General features: G+C 43.2%; 1 protein-coding gene across 2 annotated transcripts in view; it reads right to left on the bottom strand.

The window, feature by feature from the left end:
• LOC131351938 (RNA-binding Raly-like protein) overlaps nt 1–23198 on the bottom strand; it is an 80672-nt gene that overhangs the window by 16487 nt on the left and 40987 nt on the right. For both annotated transcript variants that reach the window (XR_009204454.1, XM_058387686.1), the window contains exon 3: nt 6927–6977. Coding sequence is in view for 1 of the 2 variants with exons in the window: in XM_058387686.1 (XP_058243669.1) it covers nt 6927–6977 (51 nt within the window). In the remaining variant the exon portion in view is untranslated. The remainder of the gene's footprint in view (nt 1–6926; nt 6978–23198) is intronic.

Here is a 23198-nt window from a genome sequence, read left to right on the forward strand (position 1 = left end):
TGAGAGAGAGAGAGAGAGAGAGTGAGAGACAGAGAGAGTGTGTGTTTGTGTGTGTGTGTTTGAGAGAGACAGAGAGTGTGTATGTCTGTGCGTGTGTGTTTGAGAGAGAGTGAGTGTGTGTGTGTGTGTTTAAGAGAGAGAGAGACTGTGTGTGTGTGTGTGTGTGTGTGTTTAAGAGAGAGAGAGACTGTGTGTGTGTGTGTGTGTGTGTGTGTTTAAGAGAGAGAGAGACTGTGTGTGTGTGTGTGTGTGTGTGTGTGTGTGTGTGTGTGTGTGTGAAGTTTAAAATGTACAGATTATTCTTGGTTAACAAAATAAAGATTAGAATCATTCAAACACTCCACTGTAATCACCATGGCAACACAGACTGACTGACAGCACGTAGTAGTAGTAATGTATTTTCTTTCTTTCTTTCTTTCTTTCTTTCTCCTTTAAAGTATTTCTCTCACGCTAACATTCAGTCTCTCTCTCTCAAACACACACACACATTCTACACACACACACACACACACACTCTCTTTCTCTCTCTCTTTTTCTCAGTAGCAGTAGTAATCACACGTTAGTTATAAACACACAGGTGTATGTTTTAAAGCAGAGCTCTGACGTGACTGTAGGTAATTGATACGAGGAAAGAGCGTCCATGTTTTGTTTATTCGAGTGTAAGTGCAGTAAATTACGGAGAGAGAGAGCTGTTTAAACAGCGAGTCCCGGTTTTCCCCCAGTGTACGGTGAAGAGGGAAGACTACGGTCACACCAGGACACGAAACCGCTCTGAAACGTGTCTGCAGGCCTCCACGGCGGCGCCGAGGCCATATCTCTGTCACCGCATCCCACTGTGTGCTCTTTAAAGCGTAAAGTGCTGGAGCTGCTCTGTGGCAGAGGAACAGCAAGCTTTGATGTGAAGCCCCAAAGAAAAAGGGAGTCCTCACTGAGACAAACGCAGTGGGCTTCCACTTCTACAGAGTTCTGCATAACCACTGTGACTGTTTACCACACACACACACACACACACAGAGAGAGAGAGAGAGAGAGAGAGGCAGTCAGGCGCTTATCACCCATCAGTGAGTAGCAGCTGAATTAGCTCCTCACACCACACAGTGACGGACTCGTTTTTCATACTGCCAGCTTTCCCTCCTCCTCCTCCTCCTCCTCCCTTGCTCATCCTCCTCCCTCATTCATCCTCATCCTCCTCTTCCTCCTTCTCTCTCCCTCCTCCTCTTCCTCCTTCACACTCAAAAAAAGGAAACTGGCTACCTGTTACATGTATGAAAGTGTAAGTGTGTTTTGTACACAATAATTTCATGTTTCCGAGATGAACGTGTTTAAATCATGTTGTATTTGCATGAAATTCAACAATCTCACTTTTATTAGATTCAATCATGTTGAGATAAACTGAGGAGATCTTGTCACTACGCGAAAACGGAAATATCAAAGTGAGCATCGTGAGAAGAGAACATGTTGAGAAGACGGACGTTTGCCGGGCGTCTTGCATAGTTTTTAAAGAGTTTGTCATTTAAAAAGTGGCACAAACGGTTCCTTTTTCTTGTGTTTTTGTAAGCAAATGGCGATATTGTTAAATTACTTTGTCCAGCACAGTTTCGAATTCACCAACACACTGTACCACTGTAGCTGGTAATTAGTTGAATCTGCTGGCCTGTGTGGATTTTGAAGATCCCTGCTGCTCCCTTTCACTTAAATATATTTACCTTATTTATACATTAGAGTTACTCTTTGAATGAACGTAATTAAATCATGTAAAGGATTTCCATGTGATTAAATGGCCCCGTTAATCAGGACTGGTGCTGACTTAGTGGTTTACGTGTTGGACTGATGATCAGAAGGTTCCTCCTTCCTTCCGTCTGTCTCTCAGTCTCACCATTCATCTCAAGTCATTCATTAACACTTCATCCTCTTCTTTCTTTCCCACATTTTCTTTCTTTCTTTCTTTCTTTCTTTCTTTCTTTCTTTCTTTCTTTCTTTCTTTCTTTCTTTCTTTCTTTCTTTCTTTCCTATATTCACTTTTCTCTTTCTTTGTTTACTGTTCTTTCTGTCTGTCTGTCTGTCTTTCTTTCTTTCTTTCTTTCTTTCTTTCTTTCACACACACACACACATGCTAGATTGCTTTCGATCACAAAAAGTTATCAGCTATGATCATGCCTCATTACATTACCATTACGGGGAAAAATGGTCTAATGACTATTGAAGCTCTGATTCACCACCACCATCTTTCTCTCTCTCTCTCTCTCTCATCCTCTCTCTCTCTCGTCCTCTCTCTCATCCTCTCTCTCTCTCTCTCTCTCATCCTCTCTCTCTCTCGTCCTCTCTCTCGCTCTCTCTCTCTCTCTCTCGTCCTCTCTCTCTCTCTCTCTCTCTCTCTCATCCTCTCTCTCTCTCGTCCTCTCTCTCATCCTCTCTCTCTCTCTCTCTCATCCTCTCTCTCTCTCGTCCTCTCTCTCGCTCTCTCTCTCTCTCTCTCGTCCTCTCTCTCTCTCTCTCTCTCTCTCTCTCTCTCTCATCCTCTCTCTCTCTCGTCCTCTCTCTCTCTCTCTCTCTCTCTCTCATCCTCTTTCTCTCTCTCGTCTTCTCTCTCTCTCTCTCTCTCTCTCTCTCTTGTCCTCTCTCTCTCTCTCTCTCTCTCTCTCTCTCTCGTCCTCTCTCTCTCACACACACACACATACACACACACACAAAACCCAACAATAACTGTGAACACATACAATTAAACAGTTGCATGCCTCAGAGACAAAAATATTATACAGTAGTTTATCACCGTCAGCTTTCTGCTCTCTGTTCTGTCTAAAAGGATAAGAAATTGCTGTAGGAAATAACTTTATATTTTATATACATTTAAGGAATATTTTTGTGTAGAACCTTTACTGGCATTTACTAGCCTGAATAAAAGTCTGAACCTTATAAAAGCTGAGATTTTCTTTAACACTTAACATCAGGGTCTTTGGGTTTCAGCCACTGTGTTGTTGTTGTTGTTGTTATTGTTGTTGTTGTTGTTGTTGTAGTGTCAGTAAAGTAACCCTCTGAAGTCTAATTCCTTAAATTGTAAATTTTCACACAACAAGCTTACTTTTCTACGGTGGCCGAGAAGTGCAAAGCACAATAACAAATCAGAAAACACGGGGACAATTCAGACGAAGTGGAAAAGGTAGGTATAGTTTGCGAATGGAATTCTGACCGTTGATTGGATGAGACATCTGTCACTCAGGATCTACAGGAAGTCCAGCAGTAGCTGCAGCAGTAGAAAGTGGATTGGTGTGTGTATGAACACAGCTCTGCTCTTATAGTGCTCCTTACATCCTTTCATCTGGAATAGTTTGGTCTTCTGGAACATTCCTGCATTCTTCAGGTGTGTTTTTAGAGATCGCAAACTAATCTTTACGCCATGATACGCTATCAGTATATCCAAAATCCGCTCTTCCTCCTCCTCCCTCACTCATTCTTCTCCTCCTCCTCCTTCTCCCTCACTTATCCTCCTCATCCTCTTCCCTTACCTCTCCTTCTACTCTTTCTCCTTATCTCTCTCTCCTCCTCCTCTACCTCCTCCTTCTCCCTCACTTATCCTCCTCCTCCTCCTCTTCCCTTACCTCTCCTTCAACTCTTTCTCCTTCTCCCTCACTCCTCCTCCTTCCTCCTCCTTGTCCTCCTTCTCCCTCACTTATCCTCTTCATCCTCTTCCCTGACCTCTCCTTCTACTCTTTCTCCTTCTCCCTCACTCTTCCTCCTCTACCTCCTCCTTCCCCCTCACTTCTCCTCCTTCTCCTCTTCCCTTACCTCTCCTTCTACTCTTTCTCCTTATCCCTCAGTCCTCCTTCCTCCTCCTCCTCCTCCCTCACTAATCCTTTTCCTCTTTCTCCTCCTCCTTCACTCCTCCTCTCTCACACATGTACAAGAAATAAAGTTAGATACACAATTTCCTACTGCCTGTATATCCTGAGGCGTCCAATCAGCGGTCAGAATTCCATTCGCAAGCTATAGCTATCCTTTCCGCTTTGTCTGTTCATAGATTTGTTCATTTGTTTTGCACTTTCCAGCCACCATGCTTTTCGCACGCCCAATTTCTCCCTGTGCAAACAAACTAGCATGAATTATTCAGTACTGTAAATCCATGAGCTTCGGAGTGTCGGAGTTTGGCGTAAAAATCACTCATGCACTACAGGCAATTTAACATATTTGTATTAAAAGCTACTCTTTCCAGTGCTCTGTTCGTTTAAAAGCTTTGTGTCATGGTGATTTCAGTGTGTGTGTGTGTGTGTGTGTGTGTGTGTTTGTTCTGGGAAGCAGGTTTGCAGGTAATCGTGTTTGTTTGTGTGCAGGTCTGCGTTTTGCCGTGAGTCAAATCTAAATGTGCTGACTTTCCGCTTTATGAATGACCCGCGTCCCCTTCACGCTGCACCGGGGAGGTTGTTATCTCCCACAGCAATTATGTGTACAAATGAATAAAACAGAAATGCAAGCACACACACACACACACAGTGGAAGTGAGAGAGAGAGAGAAAGAGAGAGAGAGAGAGACAGTGAGAGCGAACGCAAAACCTCACTTGAATTGCACTTTTGCATAATTGCATAATTCGACATTCTCACAGGCGCAGAAACACACACAGCAAACCGAAGTCATTTATCATACGGGGAATAATGTCAGCGCACACAGTTCAGGCCTGTGTGTGCTCTCTCTCTCTCTCTCTCACAGACACACACACACACACTCGCTGCATGCTTCGTCAGCAGCTCTCACGCCTCTGCCCGTCTCTGTGTAATTCAGAAAGAGAAAGTTGATAAAACTTTGACTCTGCATAAGCCTCGGAATGATAAGTTCAAGAATAAAAGACTTCCAGACCTGCTCTTATAGGAAAATAATCACAGACCAGGCGGTGCGGTCAAGCTTCTTCCTTCAACGTATTCTCTCGGACATTAACATTCTGGAATCATTTCTTTTCATCATGGTGTAATGATGGCGAGAAATACCAGGCAACCAAATCCGAAAGCGTATGGCAAAATTGAGAAAGAGTCGAGAAAACAGTGGTCATACGCTAGGCAAATGTGTTGGTATGGACATAAAGGAACGATACTTCTCACCGAAGTTAGCGTGCAAAAGTTTTGGGACACCCCTCCAAATCATTGAGTTCAGGTGTTGTTTTTCAGGAGTTGGGCTCGGCCCCTTAGTTCCACTGAAAGGAACTCTTAATGTTTCAGCTTCATACCAAGACATTTTGGACAATTTCATGCTCTTTGTGGGAACAGTTTGGGGATGACCCCTTCCTGTTCCAACATGACTGCACACCAGTGACCAAAGCAAGGTCCATAAAGACATGGATGAGTGAGTTTGGTGTGGAGGAACTTGACTGGCCTGCACAGAGTCCTGACCTCAACCCCACAGAACACCTTTGGGATGAATTAGAGCGGAGACTGTGAGCCAGGTCTTCTCATCATCACAACATCAGTACCTGACCTCACAAATGCGCTTCTAGAGGAATGGTCATTTGTGAGGTCAGGCACTGATGTTGGACAAGAAGGCCTGGCTCCAAAATGCCTTGGTATGAAGCTGAAGCATTAAGAGTTCCTTTCACTGGAACTAAGGGGCCGAGATCAACCCCTGGAAAACAACACCTGAATCCAATGATTTGGAGGGGTGTCCCAAAACTTTTGGCAATGTAGTGTATGTCAATGACGCATCAGACTGCAAAAAAAATGCAGACTTTTATTATGAAGGAGCGCTGATCTCTACACTGCCTTTTCTTTTCATTAAGATTAAGCTTGTTGAGGATTTTAATGACATATCAGCCATAACGATGCCCTCCATGTCATTTCCTCATTCTGTCTTTATAATTAAAATATTTATCTCTGTGACACCAAAATTAACTTGTGCTGGAATTTTTATTTATTTATTTGTTTATTTATTTTAAATAATAATAGAGTTCCACCATTTTCCGGCTCACACCTCACATCCACCGAGATCACGATGACACAAATTTATCTTCTTGTAAAGATGTTGGTAAATGTTGTGGCATATCAAAACCGAGAGAAAAATTCCTGACAGATTCGTAAAAAAAAAATAAAACAAAAAACGGGTGTTTTGTCTCTGCCTTCACCTCCACATCACATCATTGGTTTGTTTACTGATTGTTGTCGCCCGTTTCGTGTTAGCCCTTGACTAGTTTTTTGTTTCTACATTGTTCCGAAGCCTCCTTAAATGTTTGTTATCAATATGTACAATATATTGCCAAAAGTTTTGGAACACCTAGCTTTCCATGCACATGAATGTAATATGGAGTTGTCCCGCCCTTTGCAGCTATAACAGCTTCAACTCTTCTGGGAAGGCTTTCCACAAGGTTTAGGAATGTGTTTATGGGAATTTTTGACCGTTCCTCTAGAAGTGAGGTCATTTGTGAGGTCAGGCACTGATGTTGGATGAGAAGGTCTGGCTCACAGTCTCCACTCTAATTCATCCCAAAGGTGTTCTATGGGGTTGAGGTCAGGACTCTGTGCAGGCCAGTCAAGTTCCTCCACACCAAACTCACTCATCCATGTCTTTATGGACCTTGCTTTGGTCACTGGTCTACAGTCATGTTGGAACAGGAAGGGGTCATCCCCAAACTGTTCCCACAATGTATGAAATTGTCCAAAATGTCTTGGTATGAAGCTGAAGCATTAAGAGTTCCTTTCACTGGAACTAAGGGGCCGAGCCCAAGCCCTGAAAACAACACCTGAACTCAATGATATGGAGGGGTGTCCCAAAACTTTTGGCAATACAGTGTAGTTTATTCTAGTTCATGTGCATGGTGATTTAACCCTCGTTGGTGTACGGTTCAGGTGTACAGACTCTAAGACAGACTGACGTATAGTTCAGGTGGTTTGCCCTCGTTCTGTCTGACACACAACACTGGGAGTGAAAAGGCGTATCATAAGGATGTTAGTACCTGTCATAGAGGTTCTCCTGGTAGCAGTCGTAGTCCAGCTCGTATTCCGATCTGCAGTGAGACAGAAAGAGGAAGAGCGTGAGTGAAAAGCACAAAGAGGCTGTCAGTCATGCTCCCACACACACACACACACACACACACACAGGACAGACTTTCCTGGGTCCTGACAGTGATGGCTCAGAGCTTCTAGCTGACCTTGTTGTCATGTGGCAGGAGTCAGAGGCTTAACGTCTTTAAGATTAGCGCAGGAGTGAGAGAGGGGTCTCAGGATTGACGGGACTTTATTTTTCTTTAGGACAAATCATTTTATTCAGAAACGAAATGTACAGAATTTGTGGAATTCTACTGAAATTATTTCAGTTTATATTATCAGGATAAAGCTGTGGATACCGTGGGTCTGAGAGAATCTGAGATAAAGGGATTACATACCTCCATCTGTCTCACTCTCTCTGTCTCATTCTCTGTCTCTTTCTCACACACTTTCTGTCTGTCTTTCTCTCTGTCTGTTTTGCTTTTTGTCTGCCTCTCTCCTTCTCTGTATCTTTCTGTCTTTCTCTCTCGCTTTCTGTCTGTCTCTCTGTCTCTCTCTATCTTTCTCTGTCTCTCTCCGTCTGTCTTTCAGACTCTCTCTGTCTCCCTCTTTCTTACTTTCTGTCTGTCTCTCTTTCTCACTGTTTCTCTGTATCTCTCTCTCTCTCTATCTCACTTTCTATCTGTCTGTCTGTCTCTCTCTCTCTCTTGCATGCTTTCTCTCTGTCTTTCTCTTTCAATGTATCTATGTCTCTCTCTTTAACTTTCTCTGTCTCTCTTTCTCTGTATCTCTCTCTCACTTTCTGTCTGTCTCTCTGTCTCTCACTGCCTCTCTCTCCTATCTTTCTCTCTCTATCTTGTTCTCTTTCTATCTCATTACTCTCTCTCACTCCCTCTCTCTCTCTCTCTCTCTCATTCTCTCATTTTTCTCACTCCAGGGTCTCTGCTTCGATCCGGTTCTCATGTCACTCTCTGATTTGGGTTTCATCTGTTCTCCCTGTGCGTCTCCAGTTTCCTCCATCATCCTGAAAACATGCTGAGAAGAGGATTCACAATGCCGTTTTACCCCCTGAATCCCCCTACTCCCACTCCCTGCCCACTGCTCCCACTCCCTGCCCACTGCTCCCACTCCCTGCCCACTACTCCCACTCCCTGCCCACTACTCCCACTCCCTGCCCACTGCTCCCACTCCCTGCCCACTACTCCCACTCCCTGCCCACTACTCCCACTCCCTGCCCACTGCTCCCACTCCCTGCCCACTGTTCCCATTCCCTGCCCACTGCTCCCACTCCCTGCCCACTACTCCCACTCCCTGCCCACTGCTCCCACTCCCTGCCCACTGTTCCCATTCCCAAGATCCTGACCAGGTTCTCAGGAACAATAATTAGTAATAATAACAAAGGCTTTAATTAGGAGAAAGTTTTCACAAGGACATTCTTCAACTCTAGCACAGGTACAGTATATTTATCAGTGTGGAGAAGAAAATAAGGTACAAAAAGGAAAGAAAATATCCTTATTATATCTATCTTTCCCTCATCCTGTTTCATTTTTCATTTCATGCTGTTCGTAGACTCGATCCAGATAGCAGTTTGTTTTTGACGTGTCTCTGACTGAAAGTCCACCTTAATTGTCTCCTGCTACGAGTTGATAAAATTAGCATCCGAGCAACTGAAGGGACGATAACGAGACCTGAGACTGTAATGACCTGTCAGCTTCCACATACACCAGGAACTGAAAAACAGTGCGGCGAATCACGCTCACATTTCACTTTATCCTTCACACACATTATCATTTATATATATATATATATATATATATATATATATATATATATATATACATACAGTATATATTTATTTATTAAAAAAAATATAGCACCAGGCAGCATTTATCTCATATATCACAAAAGCGTGACAGTTCTAGGTCGTGTTTATTTCATCTGCATAGGGGCGAGGAAGTAAAAGTAAATGTGCTTTAAACCTCACACACACACACACACACACACACAGAGCACTCTGCTTCTGGAAATTCTCCAAGCATCTAATTCCTGTTGCTTTCAGTTAACAGATGTATCTGTAAACATGTCAGGCACTGCGACCAGCTGCTGTCCCACACACACACACACACACACACACACCGATAATTGTGAGCACATACAATTAAACAGGTGCATCCCTGAGAGACAATAATCTAAAAAAATCAAAACAAAACAAGGCCACAGACAATTCTTGTTCAATTCAGGGCTCTGTTACAACACTGAGATCCTCCACCTCATCCTCACACACACACACACACACACACATACACACACTGTTCATTGCCAGAACTATAGATCCCTACGTATTATTAAGGGCTTTAAACCTGAAAGTGAAGGTGAGAGAAGGTTATTTGTATTCTTTCAAATAACTATTCTATTGAAATAACTGTGTGGTGTTGCAGGCTTTGGGTTCAGGGCTGCGAGGTTGCAGGCTGCAAGTTTGTAGGCTTTAGGTTGCAGGCTGTGAGGTTGCAAGCTTAAGGTTCAGGGCTGCGAGGTTGCAGGCTTTAGGTTCAAGGCTGCGAGGTTGCAGGCTTAAGGTTGTAGACTTTATGTTCAGGGCTGCAAGGTTGCAGGCTTAAGGTTCAAGGCTGTGAGGTTGCAGGCTTTATGTTCAAGGCTATATGGTTGCAGGCTGCGAGGTTCAGGGCTGCAAGGTTGCAGGCTTTAGGTTCAAGGCTGTGAGGTTGCAGGCTTGAGGTTCAAGGCTGTGAGGTTGCAGGCTTGAGGTTCAAGGCTGTGAGGTTGCAGGCTTGAGGTTCAAGGCTGTGAGGTTGCAGGCTTGAGGTTCAAGACTGTAAGGTTGCAGGCTTGAGGTTCAAGACTGTGAGGTTGCAGGCTTGAGGTTCAAGACTGTGAGGTTGCAGGCTGCGAGGTTGTAGGCTTGAGGTTCAAGGCTGTGAGGTTGCAGGCTTGAGGTTCAAGGCTGTGAGGTTGCAGGCTTGAGGTTCAAGATTGTGAGGTTGCAGGCTGTGAGGTTGCAGGCTTGAGGTTCAAGGCTGTGAGGTTGCAGGCTTAAGGTTCAAGACTGTGAGGTTGCAGGCTGCGAGGTTGCAGGCTTTAGGTTCAAGACTGTGAGGTTGCAGGCTGCGAGGTTGCAGGCTTTAGGTTGCAGGCTACAAGGTTGCAGGCTTTAGGTTCAAGGCTGTGAGGTTGCAGGCTTTAGGTTCAAGGCTGTGAGGTTGCAGGCTGCGAGGTTGCAGGCTTTAGGTTCAAGGCTGTGAGGTTGCAGGCTGCGAGGTTGCAGGCTTTAGGTTCAAGGCTGTGAGGTTGCAGGCTGCAAGGTTGCAGGCTTTAGGTTCAAGACTGTGAGGTTGCAGGCTGCGAGGTTGCAGGCTTGAGGTTCAAGGCTGTGAGGTTGCAGGCTTTATGTTCAAGACTGTGAGGTTGCAGGCTGCAAGGTTGCAGGCTTTATGTTCAAGACTGTGAGGTTGCAGGCTGCAAGGTTGCAGGCTTTATGTTCAAGACTGTGAGGTTGCAGGCTGCAAGGTTGCAGGCTTTATGTTCAAGGCTGTGAAGTTGCAGGCTTTATGCTCAAGGCTGTGAGGTTTCAGCCTGCGAGGTTCAGGGCTGCAAGGTTGCAGGCTTTACCTACTACAGCTCTCGGGTCAGGAGTTTTTCCTCCTGCTTCAAAGTTTGCAGCTGGACACTGAGGATGATGTTTATTACTTTGGTTGTGAGGTTGTGAGGTAGGAAAATAATCAGTGAGAGGACGAGGAGTCAGAGTAAGTGCTAACATGCTGAGGTTAATGATGATCAGGTTAATCACTCATTCTTTCTCTCTCTCTCTCTCTCTCTCTCTGTTGCATGCTGGGAGTGAGTGTGTGTGTGTGTGTGAGGTGCTTCGGCACGAGTGAATGGAGAAAACAGTGTTTTTCTTTAGTGGTTTTCCCTCTCCTTAGTCGCCTTTTTTTTCTTGTTGATGAGAGATTATTTGGTGTGTGTGTGTGAGTTTGTGTAAAAGTCACGCGGTGTAGTAGATGCCGGTATGGCGGCTGCCCCCGCTCAGGGAACGCCGCCCCTGTCCCTCCGTACCGGGTGTAGGCGTGTACTGGTGCCCGGTGTCACGGTGGAGGAGCTGCTGGAGGGCGTAGGAGAGCAGGTGGGGTTCGACAGCATTCTGTCAGTCTCGCGCATGAACAAGGCGATTATTGTTCTTCTAAAAACTGAATCGCTCGTTAATCGGTTGGCTGTGACCGGAATATGGGTAAGAGCGTATGTGACTGTGACCCCTCTGTCCGCCCCGGCCACCAGAATCACCGTCTCTAATGTTCCGCCTTTTGTCCCTAACGACGCCATCACCCAGGAGTTAAAGCGCTTTGGTAAAATCACGAGCCCAGTTAAAATGATCCCTCTCAGCTGTAAAAACACTGCGCTAAAACACGTCCTGTCTTTTACATGTTTTTAAACTCCCCCGAGCGCACACTAGAAATATCCTTCCGTGTTTTTCACGAGAATAATCCTTACATGGTGTATGCGAGTACTGAAAATCTCCGGTGTTTTGAATGTGGTGATTTAGGCCTCTAATGAAGGCTCAGAGCAGTGCTGAGGGTATGTGTGTGTCCACTGATACAGTACAGGTAGGAACTTCAGGAGAAGGCCTGGCTGATGATTTTGATGGTCTTTCCCAGTTGACTGAGGATAGTATGGTAGACGAGGAGAAGTGGTCTGATATTACCGAGATAGAAGTAGCTGAAAAGGACTTCTATGCTGTTGAGCAAATTAACTCATTTCTGGATAAAACAAAAGGAAAGTCAGGTGTAGAGGTGAATGATTTCTTTCCTGACCTTGGTAAGTTTGTATCCTCTGTGATGCGGGGATGAAGAGTGTGTAATTATAGAGAACTCTCACTGCAGAACCGATACAGGTTAAAGAAACTTATCACCGCAATTAGACAAGGCAAACTGCCCCATGATAGAAGGCTAACGAGAGGGAAAACTAAATAAGTATGTTTGTTACATCTGCATTTCCTTTTTTTTTTAATGTTTCTTCCTTCTCTTTCTCTTTCTCATGGCGAAACACACTTTGATAAAAGTTAGCACTGGGTTTCATTCTCCTGTAGTTTCGCACTGGTTTCTTAAATCTTGGAACACAAGCAGCAGTTTTCCGTATACAACAGCGGTCTCCATGACACTTCCTGATTATAAACTCGTGATAACTGAATGTGATCTGGCCAAAGAGACATGGACGGTGTGTGAAGCTGCATGTGGAAATAAGACCCACAGGCCAAGAGATAAATGGTGGATAAACAGTGCAGAAGTGACCTTCTACAGGGTTTCCCTGTTCTAACCTCAGAGCAGAGGGACTCTTCAGAGACGGAGCTCACTGTTGATGACGTGACTGCTGCTATGGTGAAACTCTCTCCACGTCCAACAGGAATCTTCCTGCTGGAATCTGAAGGACCTTGTGGACTGTTCCTGGAACTGATTGCTTTGGACGTTCATCTTCTTAAACTTTGCCAGTGTGCAGGTTTATTTTTGTTCTCAGAGAAGTGTTTCAGCAACCATGAAGAGCTGGAGATCTGACAGTGTTATGTTCTGCGTACAAAACCCTTTCTTTATTTTCTTTTACTATTCTTTCTTCTTTCCGTTCCTTCCTTCTCTTTCTCTCTTTTCCCCTCTTTATTTTTTCAAATATTTGTTTCATTTATTTAGTTATATTACTTTTCTGATGTTGTCTTTCTTTCTTTTTAATACTTATGTATGTCTTTTGTTTCTGGTTTTGTTTATACTATATTTGAACTTGCACTTATGTGTGCTTTTTAACTTTTGGTAATTAAAGAGATGTTTAAAGTCAAAGTCTCTCTCTCTCTCGTTCACTCATTCTATCTCTTGTTTTCTGTCTCCACTCTTTAATCCACTCATTCTTTCTTTCTATCGTTCACTAATCCTCTCTATTTTTCTCTCTCTCTTTCACTTATTCTCTCTCTCTTGTTTTCTGTCTCTCTTTTTCTATCTTTAATCCCCTCATTCTCTTTTTCTGTCATTCCCTCTGTTTTTCTTTCTCTATCCTGATCATTCTCTCTCCCTCTCTTGTTTTGTCTCGCTCTTTTCCTCTGTTACTCTCTAAATCGTACTCTCTCTCTCTCTCTCTCTCTCTCTCTCTCTTTCCTGCCTTCTCATTTTTCTTTCTCTTTGGTTCACATGTTCTCTTCCCCTCTGCTCTCTCATTCTCATTCTCCTCCCCTTTGTTCACTTGCTCTCTCTCTCTCTCTCTCTCTCTCTCTCTCAGCAGGCTACAAATAATCACTAATAAGTGCCAGTCTTTATGCGCCACACAGCCTTTTGCCAAACGTCCTTTACGAGCGCTCCTAAGCTTTTTGGGGGTGATTAATGAGAGGACCCTCTGTTTTTCTGAACCCTCGAGACGTCGCACATCTACATTTTTTCCCCCAGTCAATTTCAGGCGTCTCTGAATCACCGCTCGCACTTCTGCTGACACTTTTATTATCCGGTTAGAATGAAAGCTCTCTCTCAGCCAATCCCTGTCTCTGTCAGTGACAAACACACACACACACACACTCTGGGTTATAAATCAACACCAATAAACAACGGCATGACAGATTTCACAAAAGCATAAAGACAATTACGGAAAAAAATGAGGGATTTATTTGTATTTCCGATAATCCCGTGATGGACAGAGACGCAACATCTCGCATCCTTAGAGTTATTTCTATCGGAGTGACATCATTCCAGTCAATTAAACCTCATTTTACCTTCATCCTGAGAACAGCCCTCTTCATCTTTACATCTCCACAGTTCTTTGACTGAAAGCCTGTTATCATAGAAAAGGTGATCGTTTCTGTAGTACAATGTGTCATTAAGAGAGAGTTTTTAAAATCTATTTTAAATATTGATCAGCCATAACATTATGATCAACCATAACCGATCAGCCATAACATTATGACCACCTGCCTAATATTGTGTTGTTCCCAATTTTGCTGCCCTGACCCGTCGAAGGCATGGACTCTGCTAGATCCCTGAAGGTGTGCTGTGGTATCTGGCACCAAGATGTTAGCAGCAAGTCCTGTAAGTTGCGAGGTGGGGCCTCCGTGGATCGGACATGTTTGTCCAGCACATCCTACAGATACTCGATTGGATTGAGATCTGGTGAATTTGAAGGCCAAGTCTTTGCTCATGTGCATCATATTGGGCGTATATGTCCCTGTCTCCGGTTCACCAATGTTCCTTCCTTGGACCACTTTTGATAGATACTGACCACTGCAGACCGGGAACACCCCACAAGAGCTGCAGTTTTGGAGATGCTCTGATCCAGTGGTCTAGCCATCACAATTTGGCCATTTTGGTCAAACTCGCTCAAATCCTTACGCTTGTCCATTTTTCCTGCTTCTAACACATCAGCTTTTAGGACAAAATGTTCACTTGCTGCCTAATATATCCCACCCACTAACAGGTGCTATGATGAGGAGATCATCAGTGTTATACAGTACACTTCACCGGTCATAATGTTATGGCTGATCAGTGCATACTTAATATTACTGTGAAAAGATGTAACAAATACAGCAGGGTTTAATTTCTATTCAGGAAGACCTTTGGGCAGGAAACAGAAAGCTGTGTGTGTGTGTGTGTGTGTGGTCGAGGACAGTGTGAAAGTGCTGCTATCTAACCATCACACAGCCATTTCAGCTGAGGGAGGACACCTGTGATTTTCTCCTGTTTTCTTGCTCTATAAGTGCTATTAGAAATGATAGGGTCTTCAGAGGCTGTAAATTGGAATAGTTCCACTCAAGAAAGAGGTGTCAGGAGCACTCAGCTTCACCTTCACACACACACACACACCCACACAGACTAAAAGCTTATCAGAAACACTCCTCAGAGCTGGACGTGTGCTCTTGAGCTTTTTAGTAGTTTGTGTGTGTGCATGTGTGTGTGTGTGTGTGTGTGTGTGTGTGTTATTTTGTGAGCCACTATATGAAAGTCCATCCCAAGTGCACCGCACAGACAGAGAGATGTTCACACCTGGTGTTTTCACACGTCTCGAATTGCAGCTCGTGATTGGACGTCGTGACGAGACTTAATAGCGACTCTGACCTCATGCTCCTTCGGTCAGTTAGTAAGCTAGACGGAGTAGATAGTAACTCGCAACGTTTGCTCTTTTACAGACAGTTTTCAGAATAAATTGTCCATGTAAGAATTGGCTTTCTGATATTAACGTGACTAAAATTGAGGAGATGATAGAACACCTTTGGGATGAATTAGAGCAGAGACTTCTCGTCCAACATCAGTGCCTGACCTCACAAATGACCGTGCTTCTAGAGGAATGGTCGAAAATTCCCATAAACACACTCCTAAACCTTGTGGAAAGCCTTCCCAGAAGAGTTGAAGCTTTTATAGCTGCAAAGGGCGGGACAACTCCATATTACATTCATGTGCACTTTTGGCAATATAGTGTATAAGTATGATATAAAGCAAATCGATCCTGATAAAAAATACAGTCAAGGCTCTTTACGGCGTTTCCATTTTTATTAAAGAATCAGTAAATAAGAAATAAATAAGGTTTTCAGGGATCGGTCTGATACCAATACTGAGTACTGGATCTTATTAGTGGTCTATTAAGATTATTATTAGTAGGAAGAGCAGAAGGAAGAGTGGAGGAAGAGGAGCAGAAAGAGGAGGAGCAGAAGGAAGAGGAAGAGAAGGAGGAGGAAGAGGAAGAGAAGGAGGAAGAGAAGGAGGAGGAGGAAGAGAAGAAGAAGGATGAGAAAGAGAAGGAGGAGGAGGAAGAGATGGAGGAGGAGGAGGAAGAGAAAGAGGAGGAGCAGGAAGAGAAGGAGGAGGATGAGAAAGAGATGGAGGAAGAGGTTGAGGAGGAAGAGGAGGAGAAGGAGGAGGAGGAAGAGAAAGAGGAGGAGCAGGAAGAGAAGGAGGAGGATGAGAAAGAGATGGAGGAGGAGGAGGAAGAGGTTGAGGAGGAAGAGGAGGAGAAGGAGGAGGAGGAAGAGAAGAAGAAGGATGAGAAAGAGAAGGAGGAGGAGGAAGAGATGGAGGAGGAGGAAGAGAAGAAGGAGGAGGGGAGGAAGAGAAGAAGGAGGAGGGGGAGGAGGAGGCGGAGGAAGAGAAGATGGAGGAGGAGGAGGGGGAGGAAGATGAGGAGGAGGAAGAGAAGATGGAGGAGGATGAGGAGGAGAAGGAGGAGGAAGAGAAGGAGAAGGAGTAGATGGAAGAGGTGGAGAAGGAAGAGAAGGAGGAGGTTGAGAAAGAGAAGGAAGAGGAGGAGGAGGAGGAGGATATTTTTGTTCTCATTAAGGGCAGTGACAAAAAATTAGATTTGCATTTTATGTCTGATAAAAAATAATATTAGATGAAATAATATTAATACAATAATATAATATAAAGAAATAATATTCCTATCTAATTAATCTAATTATGTGCTTCAACCTAGACAGAAAGTCTACAAACGAGCAAAATGCTCTGCCGATAAACTCGGCTAAAAACCAGTCAAATTATCAACAGGCTTAATAATGGTACATGTCAAAATATAATAATAATCTTAATAAAGCTATTTCGACACATTCGAAGGTACGTTCACTTGCTAAGATATTGTTTTTATGCAGAGAATATGGGAAAAAATGTCTATAAAAATTCCTTGATGAGATCATGATCTGAAAACAGCGAGAAAATAAATGACTCAAAACCTGCGCTAGTGCTGCTGGGCATTGTACAAGTGTGCGTTTATCTGTCTATCAGGCCTACTGTAATCCCCTTACAGTCCACACACACACACACACTCACACACACACACACACACACACACACATACACTCACACACACACTCGGAGCCACATGCCGACATAATGGAACAAAAATGATTTATAACCAGCCGTATCTAATGGATTGCCCCGCTGCATGGGAAATTATAAAAAGAAATTAATTAGCCTTTAGCAACCCTGCTGTCGCTTTCTGTCTCACACACGTCCCATCACGGGGGGTCGAGGAGAGGAGGGAGGGGGAGGAGGGGTGGATAGAGGGATGAGAGAGATGAGATAGGTGAAGGATCGTGGCTCTTTTAGTCTCTGACACGATGCTAGAGGTAATTAAGGAGTAAAGGGTCGCTCCGGGCGCCTCAGTGTGAATACGAGATTATGACATGTTGTTATAACAGAGTAATGTAGCGTCTATGAGAGTGTTATAACACAAGAGAACAAAATCGTTTCATAAACGTCTCCTTACAGAAAACATCACCAGGTCAGAAGTCCCTGTGTAAGCTCCTACTACAGAGAAAAACAATAACATGTTGGAATTCGTGCAGTAATACAGTAGAAATCTGTAAATATCAAATATTCATTTTCTGACCAATCAGAATGGAGTATTCAGCAGCGCTGTGTATAAGACATGAGGAATGGCATCGAGTCAGCTGTAATGTACAGACCTGTCGATGGAAACAAACACACACACACACACAAACATACACACACACACACACACACACACACTTATTCATTCCATCTGCTGTCGGAAAGCTTCAACTTTCTTCTGTTTTCTCTCCTGCCCCCCCTCACTCCTGCCTTCTCTCTCTCTCTCTCTCTCTCTCTCTCTCTCTCTCCCTCTCTTTCTCTCTCTCTTTCTCTCTCTCTTTCTCTCTCTCTTTCTCTCTCACTCACTCTCTCTCTCTCACTCGCTCTCTCTCTCTCTCTCTCCCCTGCTCCTTTCTCTCCGTCTCATCTCCTCCTCTTTGATTTTCCCTCAGAAGCTCCATTTCTCAGTGGTTCTGTACAGAGGAGCTGTTAGCACAGCCATTACAGTAACAATGTTTTCTTTCTGCTCTTTCAGGAAATAAAATCCAGCACAAACATGAAGCCTAGCTCTGTGGACGTCTAGCTCTGCTTTTTAAGACTGGAACCTGCTGAGTATTTGGGACTAATGGCAGGAAAAGTGAAAATCTTGGATAAACGTTGTTCCTTGGTTTGATCAATAGCAGACCAGACAATGAGCAGACTCTACAATTAATGGGTTTTAAATAGCTTATAACTGCAGTAACAAACAAACAAACAAACAAACAAATAAATAAATATTTAATTAAGCAAAATAAATGTTTCTTTAATTTAATTTTAGTAAATAACTTTTAGTCAATTTAATTGTCAAACAGTGCTGAAAATAAGCAACATACAAACAAGCAACAAACAAACATATTATAATAATAAGATAAATAAATAAATAATTTTATTTAAAATAAATAATTAATAAAAATAAATAAATATTGTTTCTTTTATTTAATTTCATTTTTATTAAATTATTTTAATCCGTTTAATTGAAAAACAGTGCTGCAAATAAGCAACATAACAAACAGATAAATAAATAAATAAATAAATAAATAAATAAATAAATAAATAAATAAATAAAGTCTTTCTTTTTTTATGTCAATATGTTATTTGTTCTGAGATGCTATTTTCCTCACAACATTTTGGAAAGAGTTTTAGTTATTATAATCTTCCTGTCAGCTCTAACTCTTCCTCATCATCATCATCACCATCATCATCATCATCATCATCATCCACAACCTTTCCATGCCACAGTGAAGGAGAGTGTTTTTTTGTCTGTTTTTGTGTTTATTTTAATTATTATAATCCTCCTGTAAGCTCCAACCCTTCCTCATCATTATCATCATCATCATCATCATCATCAACCTTATATATGTATGATTCTGCTTCTGCCATCTGATTGGCTGATTAGCTAACTGCATGCATCTACAGCTGTGCCTAACAATTAGACAGTGAATATGTACAGCATATACACCTTGACTAAAAACACACACACACACACACAAACTTCTTGTTCAGCATGCTTTCTAGGAGTGTTTTCAAGGATACACTGATTTATCCTCAGATAATGTTCAGACTCGAGTCGTACGCACAGTAATGAATCAGTGTGCTACAGTGGGCCTAATAGCCTGGAAACTTGATTTCCTGCCACTTCAGCTGCTGTACAATACAACACACACACACACACACACACACAGGGGACTGACCTTGCATTTGCAAATCAGCCAAGATATTTGGCACACAAACTTTGTCAAGACAATTCACTGCCAGTTTCTGTTTCACTCCCTTTGTGTGTGTGTGTGTGTGTGTGTGTGTGTGTGAGAGATAGATAGATAGATAGATAGATAGATAGATAGATAGATAGATAGATAGATAGATAGATAGATAGATAGATAGATAGATAGATAGATAGAAACCCAGTGAAGTGTGTGTGCTCACCTTGCCCCACTGCTCGCTCTACACTTTTCCCCCTCGGATGTAACTTGCTTGGTGTGCAGGAAATTTTTGCTTATTGCTCCCTTAACATGGTCACAGTCTCTCTCAGCATCAATCCACCTGTCTCCGTGCCGGCCCGCGTCTCCGTGCCGAGCCGAGCCGAGCCGACGCGGGAGGTTAAACTCGGATTTTTACAATGCTATCAGTGAAAAGTGCTGAGAGTTTCTGAACAGCTAAATGCCTGCCTTAGGCTAAGCTGCAATCATGCCATGCCTCTCCCTGAGGATTTAACACTCACTTAATGGCTGTGAGAATCGCTGCAGTTTGTAGGCCACCTCGTGGAGCTGCGGAAAAATCAATGATTACATGGACTATTGGTGTTTCTTTTTAGATAGAATTTTGTACTTTACTTTTGAACAGGCAAGTTTAAAAAGGAGTAATCCAGCATTTTTCAAAATACTGCAGTGCTCCTCTGTGTGTGTGTGTGTGTGTGTATATGTGTGTGTGTGTGTGTGTCCAAAGACGTGTGTTTTAGGCTGATTAGCATCTCTAAATTGTCCATCGTGTGTAAATGGTTGTGTGTGTGAATGGAACCACATCCAGGGTGTGTGTCCTGAGTTCCCTGGGATTCTCCATGACCTTGCTCAGGATGGATGGATGGATGGATGGAAGAAAGAAAGGAAAGATGGATAGAGGGATGGATGGATGGCTGGATGGATGGATGGAAGAAGGGAAAGATGGATGGATGGATGGATGGATGGATGGAAGAAAGGAAAGATGGTTGGATGGATGGATGGATGGATGGAAGAAGGGAAAGATGGATGGATGGATGGATGGATGGATGGAAGAAAGGATGGATGGATGATAGATGGATAAATACATGGATGAATGTATGGATGTATGGATGGATAGATGGATGGATGGATGGATGGTAGATAGATAGATTCCAGATGAAAGGATGTAAGGAGCACTATAAGAGCAGAGCTGTGTTCATACACACACCAATCCACTTTCTACTGCTGCAGCTACTGCTGGACTCACTGTAGATCCTGAGTGACCGATGTCTCGTCCAATCAGAGGTCAGAATTCCGTTCGCAAACTATACCTACCTTTTCCGTGTTGTCTGAATTGTCCTTGTGGTTTTTTTTTTTTTTTTGTTATTTTGTTTTGCACTTCTTGTCCACCGTACATTCAAAATCCCGTCAGTTTGAGAAACGCCCATATATGGTAGTGACAGTCCACAGGTGTCCACAAACTTTTGGCTTCATATTGTACATTGTACATTTCAAAGTAGGTAAAAATGACCGCTAGTTATTTAAGAATCGTTTAAATGTCGCTTTCTTAAACTTCCAAGCAACTCGTGGTCTTTCAACTATAAAAAAAAGCACATACTTTGTGGATGGAGATTAGTCTGAAAAGTTCCAGAGAATTCCTTTAATCAGCCGCATGAGATTTGAACTCGGAACGCTCGGGAGCCATTTTTTAAAGCTTCCACTTAAATCTACAAACCCTTAAGAGTTTCAGAAGTTTATCCCTGTGTTGAAACTCGCCGTAGTGCGCAGTGAGATCTTTAGACAGCTCTGAGAGCATCCCCGAAACACTGGGAAATTAGCAATAGCAGCTAAAGGAGATGTACGGGATCGTCAGGGTGTGAGAGTGAGAATATGGGATGGATGTGTTTGAAGCTCGGGCACTGATCCAGACTGGAGCGGCTCTTTCCAGACACAGACACTAATAGACTGGGGATGGATTATTAGGGCGGGCCAAAGCTTTTCTCACTGATTAATCTCTTCATTATAGACGGCAGCTGGAGTGCACACAGCTGATCAGTGCCATGCTGCTGAAGCTCTGGACTTCCATCAGTCTGGAGAACTCCAGTGGGATTAAAGGCATGGGCCAAAAGGTCGCTTTAACTTAAAACGTTTACTACAATAATAACGTCAGCGTGTACGAGTAATGAGATCAACTTGATACCTTCTCCATCCATCCATCCATCCATCCATCCATCCATCCATCTATCCTTCAAACCATTTATCCATCCATCCATCCATCCTCCTATCTTTTCATCCATCCATCCATCCATCCATCCATCCATCCATCCATCTATCCTCCTATCCTTTCATCCATCCAACAAATTTGTGGGATTTTTTTTTTCAATAAATGTATGAAACTATTTTATCTGTACATATTAGCTGTTAGCCACGTTAGTGATTCCTGCTAGCCTGAAGCTGCCCTGGTTAATGATGAATACCGACAGAGTTCTGAGTTTTCAACAAAAGCCTTGAATAATCTGTCTACTTATAATAGAAAAAAAAGAAGATTCTTCATTAAAAGAGCTGAGTCACTGGTAAAGGGCACATGGCTAATTAGCGCTAGCATACCACAGCCTCAGTGTGTGCTTGCTAATCTTATAGCGAGGGACAAAACACTGCTATAATGTGCTGCTGCCAGGCAGGATTACCAGCAGCTGTATAATTGCCGGCTCACACACATGTACTAACATACTGCAGGTGTGAGGAGACACACACACACACACACACAATGACACTTTAACTCTCTCTTTTGTTCTTTCTCTTTTCTCTCTCTCTCTCTCTCTCTCTCTCTCTCTCTCTCTCACACACACACACACACACACACACACACAGACACACAGAGACTAACACTTTCAGTCCCTTGTACACACACACACACATACACAGACTGACGCTTTAACTCTCTTTGTCTCTCTCTTTCTGTCTCTCTCTTTCTGTCTCTCTCTTTCTGTCTCTCTCTCTCTCTCTCTCTCTCTCTCTCTCTCACACACACACACAGACACACAGAGACTAACACTTTCAGTCCCTTGTACACACACACACACACATACACAGACTGACGCTTTAACTCTCTTTGTCTCTCTCTTTCTGTCTCTCTCTCTCTCTTACACAAACACAAACACACACACAGACACACACACAAAGACTGATGCTTCAACTCTCTCTATCTCTCTCTCTCTCTCTCTCTCTCTCTCTCTCTCTTACACACACACAAACACACACAAACACACACACACACACATACTCACTGTCCCTTTTTTCCCCCCTTACAAACACACACAGGCTTCTCTCTCTCTCTCTCTCTCTCTCTCTCTCTCTCTCACACACACACACACACACACACACACACACACAGAGTTTCATTTGTTTCTTTCACGCCTCGTGCCGATAGCAGCTCGTCTCTCTGTAGCGTGACTCTTTATCACAGTGTTTCAGTGATTTGGATCGTACACTGTACTCCACTTCCTCTGATATCAACCTCTCAGATCTCTCTTTCCTGTTTTCTGTTATCTCCTCAGTGCCACACATCAAACAGCGCAGAGACACTATGCTAATGATGTCAGTGACCGAGAAGCTTCCGGCAAAATCACAGAAATGAAAAGGACAGAGAACAGCGAAGAGATCAGGAAATGAAACATCGGCACAAATCCAATTCAGCAAAAATCACCCTCCCTCTGAAGGAAACCCGGGCAGATTAAACTCTCGGCCTCGACCTCGGTCAGCCTGATGAGAAAATCTGACACGTAGAGACGTTGGGACAAAAATTACACACTATATTTATCACAGTGTTAAAAATATGAGCTCTATTATTTTGTTAGCGTTTGATTACTCGAATTAAAAGACCTGTCTTCTATTTAAGCAACTAAAATGTTTCTTTCATTTAGCAACACATCCGAGGAAAATGTCGATACGCTTGATGCTTTTGTCGTTTAAAAATTTTTAAGACTCAAGGAATTTGTAAATTAAAGACAGCAGGCTAGCTAGAAAAACATGCAGCCTCGGTTGTTAGCTATGGCTCATATTTAGCACAGATTTAGCCACTCGGGCAGCGTTCTCACGTCGAAATCATGTCGAAGAAGCACGGGAGAGCTAAAGACGCTGCTTGTTAGGAAACAGGGAATTTTTATTTTAAAATAGAAAAGGTTTATTTTTAATTGTTGGACATCTCTGACCGCCT

The sequence above is a fragment of the Hemibagrus wyckioides genome, linkage group LG04 (assembly GCF_019097595.1).
Source record: "Hemibagrus wyckioides isolate EC202008001 linkage group LG04, SWU_Hwy_1.0, whole genome shotgun sequence".
Classification (NCBI taxonomy): domain Eukaryota; kingdom Metazoa; phylum Chordata; class Actinopteri; order Siluriformes; family Bagridae; genus Hemibagrus; species Hemibagrus wyckioides.